Consider the following 17,893-nt stretch of genomic DNA (forward strand, 5'->3'; position numbering starts at 1 on the left):
GTGAACGAACCCATTGGAATCAATAAGTTTTGTTTTATGTGCGCAAGTATGTCCGTGTGAATCCAGCCTAACTAGGGTTAAATGATGAGCATTGTGAAAGCTGGAATGACGGGGCAAACGAAGAGTCCTAAAATAGTTTGTCTATAAGGGGTTAAGATGACAGATAGTATTGTAGGCAGCAGTGCGCCCCTGCTGGTCAGATAGGGCACTGCTAGTCTCAGGCACGCTGCTTGTGTTTAGGTCTTTGCAGGTCACGTGATTTCTGGGAAAAGGAGGCAGCAGGAAGAGAAACTGGGGGCGGCGATGTTCATAGACGAGAAAAGAAACTGAGAAAACAGGACGACTTCTGGCAGAGGAAACCCCACAAGTGCTGGAGGTGACGGTAGGTGGCTGGGGAGCATGGTTTCACATACTGCATTCTGCACTGCTATGATTCACACTGGAGATAGTCCTGCAACCTCCGCTACACTAACTAGACTTGGGGGGCGCTCTATGCCTGAGCACAACTACTTCCCATGGATCTCTCCCTGCTAAGGCCAAATTCACAATCCGGAAAACAGAATCTGCTGGATCCGGCTCCTGACGGAACCGAACTGTGCAGAACGGACCCCATTGACTACAGCGGGGTCCGTTCGGTTCCGCCACCTGTCCGCTATTTTTTCTGCATGCATAACTTTTTTGCCCAGCATTTCATGTTGGATCTGCGCTGGATGTGAATAGAACCCAAGGAGGAACATGGGTAGCATGCAGAAACTACAGACCTGTTGTAGTCACGCTGCAGCCTGATAGGCGTGGGATGTCATTATGATGGAAAGGTTTGCATGTAGGGTTTCATTGCTGGAATGGGATTCCGCCCCCCATGCACTCACTGACCTTCTGGTGGGCTTCTGCTTGCACACAGCAGCCAATCTGCACAGGCAGAGCTGCAGATGAAACCCATGGGGGTGGGACTGAGCAGCAGCATAAACCTCCAGGACAACGGACCACTGGAAAACATTTACAGAAAGTTTCCAATACTAACTATGAATCAAGTGATGGCAACAGTTGCAGGCAACTAAAAGTTTGCATCTGGATTGAAACTTGTGGCTTGATGGTGGAAGGAAATAAGAGGTGGGGTTCAAACGCCCGCTGACTCCCTGGGGACCATGCAGCTAAGATGCAGTCACCATCCGAAGCCTCACAATGCTCACTTAACAGATGTTTAAGAAAAAAAGCAACCAGGTAGCCACCATAGAGGAAAACAAACGGCAGGTAAGCATTACACAAAGCAATTGATATCAGGCTGCACACGGCAGAGCCGGATTCCCGCATGCGGGAACCTGCAGCAGAATTTGGCTTTGACCTCGGCTGACGACCCCGCATACCGGTCTTCTTCTTCATTATGTGTATAGCGGATGGCCCGGACAGCGAGCCGTCGGACATGTGTAGTACTTTTTTTTTTTAATGTTTCTTTTTCCTGCTCCACCGCTAGGCGGTGATGCGGAATCCACAACCTTTCCGCATTCTTAATTGCGCAAGGGCCACGGGTCGGATGGCTTCCATTGACGAAATCCATTCGTGTGCAGGAGGCCTAAGATGAGAGCTTGGAAATGGACTCAAGTATGTTTTAAGAACCAATATTAGTTATGTATCCTGTGCTGAGCTTCTGATGAAGAAGGGTAAATCACTTTCCATTCAGCTTTAGGGTGCATTTATACAGGCAGGTTTCAGTCGCGTAAATACACTGCGCAAAAATGCAGCGTACATACCCAAATTGCATGCGTTTTTGCGCAGAGTACTTACTCGCTTCATACGGTATTTTGCATGCCGTCATTTTTTTCTTAACGCAACTGAAATGTGCCGTGAAAATCTGCAACTGAATAAACCCATTGAAATCAATGGGTTCTATTCACAGGAATTACGTGCGCAAACAAAGCTTACGTAAATATGCGGCACATGTACGCTCATGTGGGTGAGCCCTAATACATGTGAGTAGTCACAAATGTTCCAACTACCTAAACGAGTATGAAGGTTAGAGTATAGAAATCAGAGCTTCGTTACTGTGGATGTAGTCTTGCTATAGTGATGCAATGTTGTAAGTAGTGTGTATATTTGTAGATGGCCTCGGCTCGCGCACGGACCACTAGAAGGTTGAGGCCATGGCTGGTGGAACAGATTGAAAGTGGAAAGTGCGCTGGACTTAAGTGGCACGATGAGCAGAAAACTTGCTTCAAAATCCCATGGAAACATGCGGGCAAACAAGACTTTCGTCATGATGAAGATGCTGCCATCTTTAAGGTGCCTTATCTGCTATATGTTTTTAAAAAACTTTTTTCACTTTTTTTTTTTTTACTCTTATGTCATTGTCTCAATAATTGAATGTTGAGATATATATATATATATAAATGTTTTAATATATAACTAGGCATGGGCTATGTACAAGAAAAAATACCAAGATGGAGAAAAGGCTGACCCAGCATCATGGAAAACAAGATTTCGCTGTGCACTCAACAAGAGCCCAGAATTCCAAGAACTCCCTGAAGAGTCACGGATGGATATATCTGAGCCATTCAAGGTGTATCGGCTTGTTCCACCTGAAGAACAAGGTGAGGGCATTAGGCCTCATGTCCACAGGCGAATATTTGCTGCAGAATCTGGAGCGGGCATCTGCCTCCGGTTCCGCAGCAGTAACCCTCCATAGCATTCTATGGAAAAACGATACTTCATGCACATAAGTGGAAACCAATTGCGGTTTCCGCTCGCAGATGAAAAATCGCAGCATGCTCCATTTTACTGTGGTTCCCGCACGGACAGCTTCCATTGAAATCAATGAAAGCCGTCCAACCAGGAGCCCGTCCGCAATGGTTATTGCAGACGGGCCACGGGAAGAGCAGGAGATTAAAAAAAAAATCTGTACTGCACATATGCGACGGCATGTGTGCAGTACAGAAGAAAGAAGACAGACAGGTACGCAGGGCTGCGGGCATGTGGAATCCATGCGTGCGGTGGACACGAGGCCTTACGGAATAGGTGATACAACATAACGCTTACATGTTTGGACATACAACATAGGCATGAAATACGGCATAATTTACACAAATGTAGTATACTTTTTTTTTTAAATGTCAGCACTATTGATAAAACTACCCCATGCAACAAGTGTCAGACTTTTGTTTATGGGTCTACTCTTATTAAAGGTATTACGCCCTCTGAAAAGCAAAGTCGGAAGAGGAAAAGCACTACCGAGTCAAGAAGCAGTTCATCTGATGAAACCGATCCAGTAGAAAAGAAACCTCAGATTGTCTCACTGGTAAGATTAGCAGAACGCCCTTTGCCTCCAGTACGCCCCCGTGTGGTGACTGAACTGTGTGTGCTTTTTGGATTAGGAATTTGGAGGTTCTGAAGTCACGAGTTCTGTCTCACCAGAGGATTCTGGGATTGGAAGCGACACAAGCAACACAGATGCGCCTATACAAGTCCAACACATTCCGGATTTTGAGTCATCCAGTCATAATATAGACATCACTAATATGAGTGAGTAATAAGGAACATTTATTGTGTGTAGTGTCCTCTTCCTGGTGGTTTGTTGTGAGAATTCACAGATGAGTCATAAGACGGCAGCGTATAAGATACATAATCACAACATTTGTTTTAGGAGTATTCGCTACCACACTTTCTGTTTGACGGGCTATAGAAATCAGTGGCATCTTCTCTTCTCTCACCTGCCAAGTTTTGAGCTGAACTCCACTTGTTTTGGAGTTTTTTAGTATTAGTTCCACAACTTTCAACCAAGCTAGATAGTGAATGCTAAGTGTATTTTACTTTAGGTGATGCTTATACTTTTCTTGTGACCACTAATAAACTATATAGCCAAATGCATATTGTTGGGGTAACTATCCACATGAAAATTGGGTAGAAAAGCCGCAGTCGCCGGGTATCACAATGCTCTCTTCTTTCCAACCAAGTGTTAATTAATGGACTTTAGGTCATAATATTTCTCCCTTGAATAAAGTGTACATGGATCAGTTCCAGATTCATAGGGAAGTGGCAGAAAAGGTGACGTACTTGACAGTTGCACAACTAATATGAAACATGCCAGAAAATAACTGACTAACATTAAGGGCGGTTGCACACAAGCGAATTCGCTGCATGCCGCCAGCATGTGGCAGTCGCGTGATTGTGTACTGGCTGTGAGCTGCCGATTGCCATGCACTATCTTGACATTTAGGCATGCGTAATATGCGCCAAGCTAGAACATGCTGTGATTTTAATTGAGCGCCTATTTCTCACAGTATATGTGATCGGCAGCATGGGAGCCTATGCCAGATTGGTACGCTGTAACAATACGTTTGTGTAAGGCCGCCTGCACACGAGCGGAAATCCCGCCGCGGGATTTCCGCCGCTGAAAGTTTGCATATGAGTGCATTAAAATACGCACTCCTATGCAGACGGCCGCGGTTTGGCCGCGCGAAATCTCGCGCGGCAAACAAACCGCGGCATGTCCTAATTTTCTGCGGGGCACGCACTCACCCGGCCGCCGGATCCGGTCTGCGCATGCGCATGAAAGAGCCGGGGCCGCCAGGCGCGGGTGAGTACGCGCTCGTCCCTGCAGGCGCTCGGGTCGGATCGCGCAGTGAGAATTCTCGCTGCCGGATCCGACCCGCTCGTCTGCAGGCGGCCTAAAGGAGAGGAAAGGAGATTGTGGAAACCATTGGACAAGGGCTTGAACAACTAGATCCCATTAAATCATCCAGTAGTCTGTGTGTTCCCATTTTAAGGGGAGGCCCTCTTAAAGACCATAGTCTCCTATATGAATTTTCAGCTGTAATAATAAGTTTTAATGACCCTGCTGTCTGTTTTAGGTTTCCAATTACCACAATATGAGGCAGTATATACATGCCTAAGCTAACAGTTCAAGAATGCACTGGATGGCAGCTGCAAACTCTTTAGCCCTGTGTATTCTGCTGTAGTCACTAACTCCTCTAGCCCATTTCCTAGACATTTTCAGCATTAGGGCTTATTCAGATGATCGTATATCGGTCGGGTTTTCACGCCTGACCAATATATGCTGCCCCTCCCTGCAAGGGGAGGAGGCGGGACAGGAGCTAGTGCATTGAGCTTCCGCCCCTTGCCACTGTTTGCAATAGGAGGGGCGGGATGGGGCAAAGCTAAGTTCCACCCCTCTCATTGCAAACAGTGGCAAGGGGCAGAGAGGGGACGAGAGCTCAATGCACTGGCTCCCGTCCCGCTGCCCCCCCTTGCAGACAGGGGCAGCGTATATCGGTTGGGCGTGAAAACCCGACTGATATACGATCGTCTGAATAAGCCCTTAAGTAAATGTCTCTACAATAGCTTCTATATGGAAACCCATTGTGGAGCTCATACCATTTTAGCATGGCTTTGTATTCCATGGTTGATTTCAATGTGAACAAAAATGCTACAAATCCCAACAAAAAGGCCCCCCCATCAAATTAGAGGACACGCTGCAGCTGTTTTTCTCAAGTCGTGTGCCCTATAATCAGAAAATGTAAATTTGACTAGCATACAATTTAAATAGTACATTTGCTGCAAATTAAACTGAAAGGGGTGCTCCCATCACAGCCAAATACGGCCAATATATGGGAAGACAATAAATGGCCAGGTGGCTGGGATGATGGAAACAGCTGAGCTATGCTGTTTTCATAACTCCCATAGAAGTCAATGGGAGTTACACAAACGGCATAGCACTGCAAGCTACTCTGTTTCCACAGCTCCTGAGTTACGGAAACAGTGTAGCTGGATGCGCTATGCTGTTTGTAAAACTTCAGTTGACTTCTATGGGAATTACGGAACAGAGCGTAGTTTTGGCCACTTGGCTTCTTCCGTCCTCCTCACTGTCCCTGGCCACTGCATTCAGGGTGGCCAGGGGTGGTGGGTTCCAGATTTGAGACACGCGCCAGATAGGGAAATTAGGTAGCCTTTAAGAATACTGAGGACTTGAAGACACCATGAACTCAGGTCATGGTGACCTTTTCCTCTGGTTTGTGGTTAAGTAGTATGTAACCAATGTTGAAGATAGTCTTTAAAGTGGCAGAATTTTGTCTTCTCATCCCCTAAGCGTACGGGAAATGAGAGGCGTAGGAGTATGTAAGAGCTGATATTCTAAACAATGCATAACATTGATGGTAAAATATGCCAAGTTTATTATTTCACAAGAACTATAAATTTAAAAAATTACATTTATGCCAAAGTCTTGTCAAATTCTTGATTTATCGCTTTGTTTGTGATGGATCAGATGTCTGAAATGACTTTTTGGACATATAATACATTGAGAGAGAATGACACAGTTCATACCTTTATTGAAACCAGAAGGTGGTGTTGTCTGTATTCTTCAAGAAAAGGTACGGCAAAGCTATTTTTGATCTACCTGGTTTTAAATTTCTTTAACACAATCAGTATTGCTAATTAGATAGCAAACACTGAATAGAGGGATCGCCGCCCTTGACAGTTGATATGGGAACTGCCTTTACTCGATCAGGACAGCAACAAAAACCCACAATGAAGGACTAGTTAAAGGGGTTGTCTCGCGGCAGCAAGTGGGGTTAAGCACTTCTGTATGGCCATATTAATGCACTTTGTAATATACACGTGCATTAAATATGAGCCATACAGAAGTTATTCACTTACCTGCTCCGTTGCTGGCGTCACCGTCTCCATGGTGCCGTCTAATTTCGGTTTCTTTTGCTTTTTTAGACGCGCTTGCGCAGATGGGTCTTCTCCCTTCGGCTTGGCTCGGCAGCAGCGGCGTTTTGGCTCCGCCCCCTTGTACGGGTCATCACGTAGCTCCGCCCCATGACGCGTGCCGATTCCAGCCTCCTGATTGGCTGGAATCAGCACATGTGACGGGGCGGAGCTACGTGATGACGCGTACAAGGGGGCGGAGCCAAAACGCCGCTGCTGCCGAGCCAAGCCGAAGGGAGAAGACCCATCTGCGCAAGCGCGTCTAAAAAAGCAAGAAGACACCGAAATTAGACGGTACCTTGGCGACGGGGACGCTAGCAACGGAGCAGGTAAGTGAATAACTTCTGTATGGCTCATATTTAATGCACGTGTATATTACAAAGTGCATTAATATGGCCATACAGAAGTGCTTAACCCCACTTGCTTTCGCGAGACAACCCCTTTAAGGCTTTAACACATCTGTCAAACTTTTATGACATATCCTATAGATATGACATAAAAGTTTGAGATGGGAATACCCATTTAAATCAAATAGACAGTAGTACTACTTTCCATAAATCAATAGTACAAGGGAAGATAAGAAAACTTGTAATATACCTTATTATGGAAAGTGATTCTTGCTCCACTTAAAAGACCGTCTTGCATTCTTCACTCATTCTCAATTCACTGATAAAATCCATCCACAGAGACAGGCCCCTGTGTACAAATTTCATCAGTAAATACAGAGTAGGGGTCCTTTTAGAAACATAGGAAATTGACGATAGAAAAAGACTACATGGTCCATCTAGTCTGCCCTTATGTTACTCGCATTTAAGTTTAGGTTAGCTCTATATGCTTGAATGTATCCCGTGCAAAAGTGCCCAAGTGATCAGTGCAGGAGGTGGGGGGGGGGGGGGGGCAGAGGAGTCTGAGAAGTGGTGAAAGGGAGATTTTTCTCTATTCAGATATATTACAAAGTTTGTTATCTTCACTTTTGAATGATGGAACGTTCTCTATAATGAGAGGTACACTTTTACAGTTTATTTGTAATCTACCAGTTGACTTGTGTCATCATATAACATTGTGCTAAGTGACTGTTTTATATCTTCCTTCTACAGATACCATCCCTACTCTTGATGCTCAATCATATGAGACATACAAAGGTAATTGTATTCCCTATCTGTAACTGTGTTTGTATAAATATTTTATGGTTCGTTATATTTAAAGGGGTTAATTGGGCAGAAAAAAAATTGAATCGGCCAATAGTGCTGGAAATACAAAAAGAAGCCATACTCCCTTGAGCTAGTCTTCCGCTACTACCGTTCTGCAGGTGCACGCTCCCTCGCTACTCTGGTTGCAGTGACCAAGTGATGTCATCACGGACACCAAGGACATGTGACTGCTAAAGCCAATCACTAGCTTACTTTGGCCGGTGCATAGCTGCAGCAGTCACATGTCCCATTTGTCAGGACACCATCACTGCTCCAGCCAGAAGTGAGGATCTGCAGGTGACCTGGTTCTGCCGGAACGGGAGCAGAAGCGGGTTGGGTGAAGGGAGTATGCTTCTTTTTTGTTTTTCCAGTACTCTGAACGGATTTTTAAAAACATTTTATGTTGTGCTTGAAAGTGGCTACAGAACAGTTTGTGGGGGTGGGGGAGTATTAAAGGGGTTGTCCCAAAATTACACGTTAGCTCCTATCCACAGGACTTCCTGATTGGTGGGAGTCTTAACGCTGAGACCCCAACCGACCTCCAGAACAGGACTCCATGTTCTGACATCTCCCTTCGCTTCTCCCCTTGTAGTGACGTCGCAGTGAATGGAGCGCTGGCCGGGCATGCATAGTCAGCACTTCATCCATTTCAGTTGAGCTGACGGAAATACCCATGTGGGTGCTGCTCGGGTATCTTGGTAGTCCCATTGAAAGTAAATGCACTCCATTCAGTCTTCTCGCTGTGGGGGGAGGACATTGGAGACCCATTCTCGAGATTAGCATGGGTTTCTGCAGTAAGCGCTCAGGCCCATCGAAATGAATGCAGCACCAATAGCGCATGCTCAGCCAGCACTCCATTCACTGTGATGTTGTTGTGAAAGAAGAAGAGGGCATAGAACCCCTGTTCTCAGGAACATTTGGGGGTGAGACCCCCACCAATCAGCAAGCTGTTTTTTTTTTTCCTGTGAATAGGGGTTAACTTGCATTTTTGGCACAACCCCATTAAATGATACAAGCCTTACATTGATATTAAATGTCTATTTTTGGATAAAGCAATGTAATCCATGATGTCTCTTCCATATGCAGGATTGAGGGTTACATTGACCTATAGTGGAATTGAAGTGGCACAGAAGCTGATTCAAAGTGGAGAATGCAAACTGTCCGCTAGGGCTCCTATGGAAAGATCCCTTGGTGGAATGGAACATGTGCTGCTGCCTGCTCCAGGAGAGCAGCTTCCAGCCGAAACACGTAGCAGAACAGAGAGACTTCTCACATTCCTTCAGTCGGGTGTTATGTTGACTAGTAACAGTGAGGGGATCTTTGCTCAACGTCAGAAAGCGTGTTCAGGACGTATTTACTGGACTGGACCTTATTCAGAGTCTCAAGGAGCCATCAACAAACTGGAAAGAGATGCCTTCGTACAACTATTTTACACGCAGAAATTTTTGAAAGGTACGTGTGTGTGACTAGTTAGGACCACTGCTATACCCAATGAGTAATTGTTTTAGGCCTCATGTCCACGGGCATAACTGAATTATGGAATCCGCGTGGGTCACCCACGTGGATTATCCACAGTTCAATATGTCCATAGACTATCATTGGGCATCTGCAGGTATTTAAATACCTGCAGATTTTATTATTTTTTCCAGGTGTGCGGATTGCACGCCGGGCAAAAAACTTAGCATGCTCCATTTTTCTGTGGACCCCGCAGGGACCGCTTCCATTGAAGTCAATGGAAATCGTCCAGTCCGCGACACGCCCGCAGCTGACACAGCGGACGTGCCGCAGGAAAGCAGGAGATTTAAAAACAGAAAAAAGGCACGGTGCATGTGTGCACGCATCGATCGGCATGCCGAGCGCATCCGCCGTGCAGAAGAAAGAAGATCCGTCTGTGACAGAGGAGACCCGCGCCGCGTCCGGACAGTTGAGTAAATGTATTTTTTCCTCATGTCTGCGGCCACGGCTAGAATCCGCTGCGGCATTCCACACTCGGAATCCGTGCTTGCCCGTGGACATGAGGCCTTAGGCTCTATTCTGCATGAATCTTTTAGAATGGACAGCTTTTTTCTGCTTTTATTATTATGACTCCACTTTTTCCTTGCATCATTTTAATGATGTGTGATATTTCTTTCAGATGTGGAAACCTACAAAGCAGAAGGAGGCGTACCCCCTGAGTACCATGTCACTTTATGTTTTGGGGAGGAGTTTTCAGAATGTCACCATACTACGGACAAACTTATCACAGCAAAGGTGAGGAAACTTTGCACTTTACTGATACAGCTGCAGCCATCATATCAAGAATAGTATTTTGAGGGTATTAGTGTATCTTGATGCCACCAGGAAGTCCTGGTGGAGTCAAGTTTGACAGGGGGGGTGACGCCCCTGTACCTGATTGGCTGGAGAGCGGAGTTGTCTGCCGGGCCGCGCTACTACTGCTGAAAGTCCTTTCCCCTCCAGCGTGGCAGAAGGTGTCACCACGCTGTGTGTAGAAGCACACAGCAGGGTCGCCATGAGGAAGCGCAGAGTGCCGTGAAGAGGCTTTGCATGTGGAGCCACAGGTATCTTGAACATACCGCTTGGCTACAGGAAGGACACAGCGACGGCCTTCCAGAAAGTGACAGAGGACGTCCATCCGCAGCAGCATTACAGAGGCAAGCTACACGTGCTGATATGCGTCCCTGCACTGTACAAGCGCAGCGGTACGTCGGGAGCAGGGAGGGCCAAGCAAAGTAACTCTGCTTTTCCGGGATCGGCCGTGAGGGACTGCTGCTGTGTTCCGCCGGCGTCTGGGACGGAATCCGTGCGGCGGTGGCCGGGCGGAAGGGGTGAGCCGTCGGCTGGCTAGAAGGCATGGCTTTCATGGCGTGCGGGACGGAGCACACACGCTGCATTGATTTGTGGCAGCGGTGCTGGCTTAGGCTGAGGGTTACTATTCTTCTTAGGCTTTAAATTATCACATGTAAATGCTGACATGTTACAGCAGTACCATGGGCACCATTTTATGTAAGCTTAAGAAGAATAGTAAGCCTAAGCCAGCACCGCTGCCACAAATCCATGCACAGTGTGCTGCTAGGACCTTCATCCCTTGACCCTATCGGGAGACAGGGGTGTGACAGGGGCGTTCCTCCTGTCACACCCCTAGCTTCCGGTGGCGTCAAGATGCAATAATACCTATTTTGAGTTTATAAATATCCTTCTTCTACATCCCAATGCAATGTTATTTACCATCAATATATATCTGTTTACATAGGGTGTGCACTGGTGTTTGGTTACATTAGGCAAACTGTAAAATGACTAATCTCTTATTCCTCCTACAGATAGAACAAGTCTTGGCCTCTGAGATGGTGCATCAAGCTACTGAAAGTCTCTGTGTCACTCAAATCTCAGATTCACTTATGCAGAATCCATCTTATCTCATTACTTTGGTGCCAGTAACTACACTGGATAACATTCCTGAGTTCCCATAATGTTGCCATTTCCATAAATTGCATATTATTCAGTACTCCTGTTTAACACCACTGCTATATCTTCTTGTTAAGACCTATCAGACTCTGATAAATGTTTCAATTAGTGTGTTAGCTGTTTATCTGTCTGAAGTCAGGGGAGTTAGGGGATCTGGCAGGGTATGAGTGCCATACGGGGGCAACAAGCCACATTGTTGTGGTCAGGGTAGTTTGATACAGGGGTAGGGCAGCTAACTGGATATTTCCTTGGGGTGAAGGAGAGCCCAACTACACGCCTGGCTAAAGCCATAACTTTTTATTTCATCTTGAGAAACTGCAGCAACATTTTTCCTTAAAGGGGTTATATCATGAATCCAAGTTAATGAATACAATATAACTTACTGATCCGTGGGTCCTGAGAGTGGGGGTCCCATTTTCACTTTCCTCCTCACTGCGGGCTTATTGCACCCCTTACAACGAGGAAGAGAATGAACGAATCAATTGTCACACAAGCGAGCTGCTATTCACTCATTTTCAATGGGACTGTGGAGATAGCTGATTGGCAAGCTCTCAGATATTTCCATCAGCCCCATTGAAATGAACACAGTGCCAACCGCACATGCTCAGCCAGCGCCATTCACTGTGATGTCACTGGGTGGGAGAAACATCCCTGCAGTGTTGAGAAGAGGGGGACATATGGGACCCCTGTTCTCAGTATTGTTGGGGGTCTCAGCAGACCCCTACCGATCAGGAAGTAATCCCGTATATGGATAGGGGATCATTTGTAATTCTGGTACAACCCCTTTAACCAAAGGACGGAAGTTGGGAAACCAGCGTATTATCTTCTGTATGGTGTCTGCAGCCACTCCTTGTATTTGAATGTGAAATTCAAATATACTGCAGATCTTCAGTATTACAACTATATAGCTCTTACTTTTTTTTTTTAATAGAACTGGATATTTTTGTTGCACTAGGGCCTCAAGTCCACAGGCGGGTCGGATTCTGCATGCGGGAGCCCGCAGCGGACTCCGCCCCTACCCGCGGCTGCTGATCCTGCATACCTGTATCAGCAGGCGCCGTCAGAAATGCACAGTACAGATTTTTTTTTTAAATCTCCTGATTTGCCGCGGAATTTGTGGCACGTCTGTAGTGTCAACTGTGGGTGTGCTACGGATCGGACGGCTTCTATTGACTTCAATGAAAGCTGTCCGTGCGGGAACGGCAGTGAAATGGAGCATGCTGCGATTTGTTTTCCGCACCAAAAGATCTGCAAAACAAATCTGCATGCTCTAATTCAGATGCGGACGCCCATGCAGCATTTACATTGAACGATTATCGGTCAGATTTGCACAACCTGATGGCACTGGACCTTTGACGCAGACCACTGAACATCCCCTACTCAGCCATAGCCCACCTTTGTATCTCTTTACCTCTCTTTCCAGGAATATGCGATGTTTGTTAGGGAGTATACACATACATCTTTGTTATACAGGATCTTTCGTAGCTCTTAGGTCAATATACGATTAGTTTCATATTAGTTCTGTTAGATGTTTTTTAGTGGATTATCATTTATCAAGGTATGCATCCACTATATTATTGCATATTAAGCCATAACCTTGAACCACTTTACAGTATGTCTTCCAACAGTTGCTCGTGACATGTATCTTTATTTTAATGACCACTACTTATTAAATACAATTTGCTTTAATCAAACGTTTTTTGTGTGCTTAGGTGGAAAAATAATACAGCATTTATGTGTAGAAATGTTCCAAAACAATTAGCACTATTCAGCTGTGCCATTTTAATAGTAGTCTAATGGCCTTATTACACAGGATGATTATTGTTCAGATTCTCGTGCTCCTGAGGGCATTTGGACGGTAATCGCCCCGTATGAACGCATGCAGCAGCTAAACAAGAATCGTTCAGTTTCTTCTTGCAGAAAATCGAATGACTTGTCATTCAGTGTAAACAGCAGTCATTCACTTCTGAATGACTGTCTGCTTACTGTGAATGAAGGCGGGCGGGAGGAGAACGCTCCCCGGCCCGCTCCGCCTCCATTCCGGCAGCGCTGTGACCGATGCCAACGATACTCGTTCCTATGTAACAGCCCAGCATCACTGGCACGAGTGTCGGGATCGTTTGCCCAAAAGCTTGTCCCGTCTAAAAGGACCATGCCTCTTTAAAGAACAGTAAACCCTAAAATGAAAGCGTAGAAAAGGACAATGTAAAAAGGAACATTGAACCTGGGAAAAATTGATGCAAGTAAACAGGCGATACGTCGGCCACAATTTTTGTCAGGATTTTCTGTATTTTCTTGTAGAAATCTTGCAGAGAACACCGAGCTTAAATCCTCTGCTATCTCTTCTGTTTTGGATGGTGAACAACTGAAGGTTGAGGCTTGGAGGGCTTTCAGACGGAGTGAGAAATCGTTCACTCAAGAATATTCAAAAAGTTGTCCCTGAGCGACTCCTGTGTTGTCTTGTCTGTGTGCTTAGGGTCAATGTCTTGTTGGAAGGTGAATCTTCTGCCTAGTCTGAGGTCCCTTGCACTCTGGATCTGGTTTTCATTAGGAATATCTCCGTACTTTGCTCCATTCAGCTTTCTCTCCACCTTGACCAGTCTCCCTGTCCCAGCTGCTGAAATGATGCCACCCAGAGCATAATGCTGCCACCACCATGCCTCACTGTAGGAATGGTATTGGGCAGGTAATGAGCAGTTCCCGGTTTCCTCCAAAGATAAGGCTTAGAATTGCAGCCAGAAGGCTCAATCTCGGTTTCATCAGACTAGAGAATTTGGTTTCTTACAGTATGACAGTCCTTAAGGTGCTTTTGGGCAAACTCCAGGTTTGCTTTCATATGTCTCTTACTGAGCAAAGGCATCTTTCTGGCCACTCTGCCATAAAGCCCAGATTGGTTATTGCTGCAGTAATGGCTGACCTTTTGGAAGTTTCTCTTATCTGCACATAAGATCTTTGGAGCTCAGCCAAGGTCCTTCTTCCCCGATTATTTAGTTTGGTGGGTTGGCCAGCTCTAGGAAGAGTCCTGGTTGTTTCAAACTTTTTCCACTTAAAGGAGATGTCTCGAGGAAGCAGTTAAATTTTTTTTTTGCTCAGTCCCCCCCATTAAACATACATTACTAATTACCCCTGTAAATGACATTTCTAGCTGGTTCGTACTTACCGTTCCAGCGTTTCAGCAACTTATAAAAGTTTCCTCAAGATGGCCGCCGGCTCTTTCCCCGTCGCTCGCTGCAGCCCGACGTGCGCGCTCCCGAGACGCCGCCAGCTGTGTCTCCATGGCAACCGGACGCATCGCAGCCGCCGACCAGACGCCCCGCAGCCGCCGACCAGACAGCAGGTAACCGGCGCTAGCCCCCGGCTCCCCAGCGCTAGACCCTCAGCCCAGGTGAAGGCCCCGGAGCCCAGCGCTAGTTCCCCCGGCCTAGCGGCAGCCCCCCCCCGGCCTAGCGACAGCCCCCCCCGGCCTAGCGACAGCCCCCCCATCGCAGCGGCAGCCCCCCCCGGCCTAGCGACAGCCCCCCCATCGCAGCGACAGCCCCCCCGGCCTAGTGACAGCCCCCCCATCGCAGTGACAGCCCCCCCCATCGCAGCGGCAGCCCCCCCCGGCCTAGCGACAGCCCCCCCATCGCAGCGGCAGTCCCCCCCGGCCTAGCGACAGCCCCCCCATCGCAGCGGCAGCCCCCCCCGGCCTAGCGCTAGTTCCCCCATCACAGCGGCAGCCCCCCCCGGCGCAGCGGCAGCCCCCCCGGCGCAGCCCGGCGCAGCGGCAGCCCCCCCCCCCCGACAAATCACTTACCTGGGAGGCTTCTCGGGGCTGCTGGGCTGGGCTGGGCTTCTCCGCTGGGCAGCTCCAGTTTCTGCACCTTCCTCTAACAGAGGATGGTGCAGAATGGCCGCTGCAGCGCGCTCCCGAGCAGTGACAGCTCGTCTGCGCATGCGCAGAAGAGCTGTAGCGGGGAGCACACTGAAGCGGCTCGTGCTGAATGGAGAAGACCGGACTGCGCAAGCGCGTCTAAAAAAGCAAGCTGCCAGCGAATTTAGACGGAACCATGGAGACGAGGACGCTAGCAACGGAGCAGGTAAGTGGAATAACTTCTGTATGGCTCATATTTAATGCACAATGTACATTACAAAATGCATTAATATGGCCATACAGAAGTGTATAGACCCACTTGGTTTCGCGAGACCACCCCTTTAAGAATTATGGAGGCCACTGTGCTCTGGGTAACTTTCAGTACAGCAGAAATGATTTTGTAGCACTCTCTAGATCTGTGCCTCCACACAATCCTGTCTCTGAGCTTGGTTTTGGCTCTGATATGCATTGTGAGCTGTGAGACCTTTTACAGACGGGTGAGTCTTTTAAAACTATGTCCAATCAACTGAATTTACAGCAGGTGACTTCAATCAAGATGTAGCAACATCTCAAAGATGAACACCGCAGATGATGCAGTTATGGCTGACCATGGCATCTAAATGTTTTTACAGAAAACTTCCTTTCTCCTTACACAAGGCTTTAAATATTTGAAAAGAAAAAAAATCCTCCTAAACATAATTGACATCGCCGCATCTATAGCAACCAGTATTATAAAATATTACATCATTTATCAAGCATTGAAAATTCCATTAAAAAAGTGTAAAAAAACCCCAAAAAACACGAAAACTGGAATAAAAAATAATTTTAAAAAATGTGTATACCTCAAAATGGTAGCCATAGGAAAAAACTACAAGTTGTCCCACAAAAGTGCAGAATGATAGGGAAAAAGTTTTTTGAAGTTGCACAAGGCCACAACATAAAAGTGAAAGAGTCTGAAGACTTTCTGGACCCAATGTATGTGTTGTATGTAGACCTTTATTGCTTATATATACCTAATGCAGAAGAGAATCTGCATCTCTAAAGCTAAGAGGACACACTGTAATAGGTATGTTTATGTGGGGTGGAAATGCTGTGGAGTGTCTGCAGCGGCAAATTCCACAGCATTTCTGCATCTAAGGCCACCTGTAGACGGCCGGGTCGGATCCCCTACGAGAATTCTCGCAGCGGAATCCAACCCACGTCCCTGCAGGGACCAGTGCAGCTCTCACCTGCTCCCTTGGCTTCGGCTCTCTGATGTGCAGGCTGCCACCCAGCCGGTACGTTGCCAAAGCAGAGCCAATGCGTCGGGAGTGACATTTCTGTGCGGACCTCTGCGAGACCCGCACAGAAATAGGACATGCCGCGATCTGTTTTCCGCGTGCAATTTCACGCGGACAAATCGCGGCTGTCTGCATAGGATTGCGTTTTGTAATGCAATCCTATGCAGGCAGGCACGAGCGGAAAATCCCGCAGCGGAATTTCCACCTGTGTGCAGGGGGCCTAAAACAGAGTTAAAATCCGCACCACTGGTGCAGATTATGACTCTGTTTTGGGTGAGGAAATGCTGTGGAATTTGTCCAAATTTTCCACTGAGGACGTTCTGCAGCATTTCTGCCGCGTGTAAAAATACCCTTACCCTGACGTAAAAGCAGCATATTACAGCTACAGGTTCAAACTACTAGTAGGCAAAAGGGTTTATATACACAGCAACCTGTCAATCACGGTCTTGAGTAGTGGAAGCATTCTCCTCCTGAATACCTTGGACTCATAAATGATGGGGGAAAGTTATTAAGATTGGCATTTCAAACCCTCGTCTTAATATTTTTTCCTGCAGCGCATGATGTGTCTACACAAAAATGTACGCAGGTCTTCCCTGCCGTATATTTCTGATGTAATTTACCAATTTTTTTTTTACACCAGAAACTGGTACAAAGCGTTACCTATCCCTCTATGTGTCCTGTGTATTCTTTCATTACTCCTATTAGCCAAATGGCAGAGTTTTTGTGTTTTTTTTTACTACTATTAGGTTGAACCTGTAGCTGTAATATGCTGCCGAAAGCCTCCCATATTCCATGACAATAGAGTCGCATATCAGGGAAACACTGTGCTCTTACAAAAAAAAATTGATAAAAATAGGATACAGTAATGTCGGGGTCACTCACAGCACAAAGGTCTCATTGAAACCGGAAAAAGGCCCACACGGGCTCCTAGATCAAGAAATTGCTCCAAGAAAGACAGCATGTGTAGTGTTCGTTTTAAAAGCAATGCCATAAATTTTACAAGAACCATTTCCTCCAGGTGAACACAACACTCAAACATGGGCCTGCTCCAAGGAACTGCTATAGAGCTACCAAAAAGCATGCTACATAAGACACCAAGTGTACTGCTTGCTTTAAAAGCAATGTAATACATTTTTACAAGGACAAATTCTGCCAAGTGAACAGAAGACTCAAGCACAGACCTCCTCCAAGGAAAAGCAGAGAGTTACCAAAAATTTTGACAGGGAAGACTACAGGTGTGATGTCATTGTGTCTTTTTGTTTTTTTCCCTTTCTCCCTTTTCCACCTTTTTAGCAGGTACCAACAATGACCAAATCGGCACAAGAACACTGTTCCCATGATGTCATCGACGTACTGCTTGTATTGAAAAGGACTCCGTGTAACTATGCTTCTTTTACTTACTGGGACTA

The 17,893-nt window shown here is 46.6% G+C and overlaps 1 protein-coding gene across 2 annotated transcripts; it reads left to right on the forward strand.

Annotated features, from left to right (window-relative positions):
* The first annotated feature begins 254 nt into the window (after positions 1–254).
* IRF9 (interferon regulatory factor 9) lies at positions 255–13,045 on the forward strand. Of its 2 annotated transcripts, none has more exons than XM_066604034.1 (9): positions 255–382; positions 2,098–2,277; positions 2,405–2,585; positions 3,177–3,289; positions 3,366–3,513; positions 7,797–7,841; positions 8,976–9,341; positions 10,024–10,139; positions 11,207–13,045. In XM_066604034.1, the coding sequence occupies exons 2-9, from the start codon at positions 2,098–2,100 to the stop codon at positions 11,354–11,356; spliced, it is 1,299 nt and encodes a 432-aa protein (XP_066460131.1). In that variant the 5' UTR covers positions 255–382; the 3' UTR covers positions 11,357–13,045. The 2 variants fall into 2 exon arrangements, with proteins under 2 accessions (XP_066460131.1, XP_066460130.1); XM_066604033.1 differs by lacking the exon at positions 255–382 and adding an exon at positions 948–1,251.
* Positions 13,046–17,893: the final 4,848 nt, after the last annotated feature.

Source organism: Eleutherodactylus coqui, chromosome 5, assembly GCF_035609145.1.
Source record: "Eleutherodactylus coqui strain aEleCoq1 chromosome 5, aEleCoq1.hap1, whole genome shotgun sequence".
NCBI classification, from domain to species: domain Eukaryota; kingdom Metazoa; phylum Chordata; class Amphibia; order Anura; family Eleutherodactylidae; genus Eleutherodactylus; species Eleutherodactylus coqui.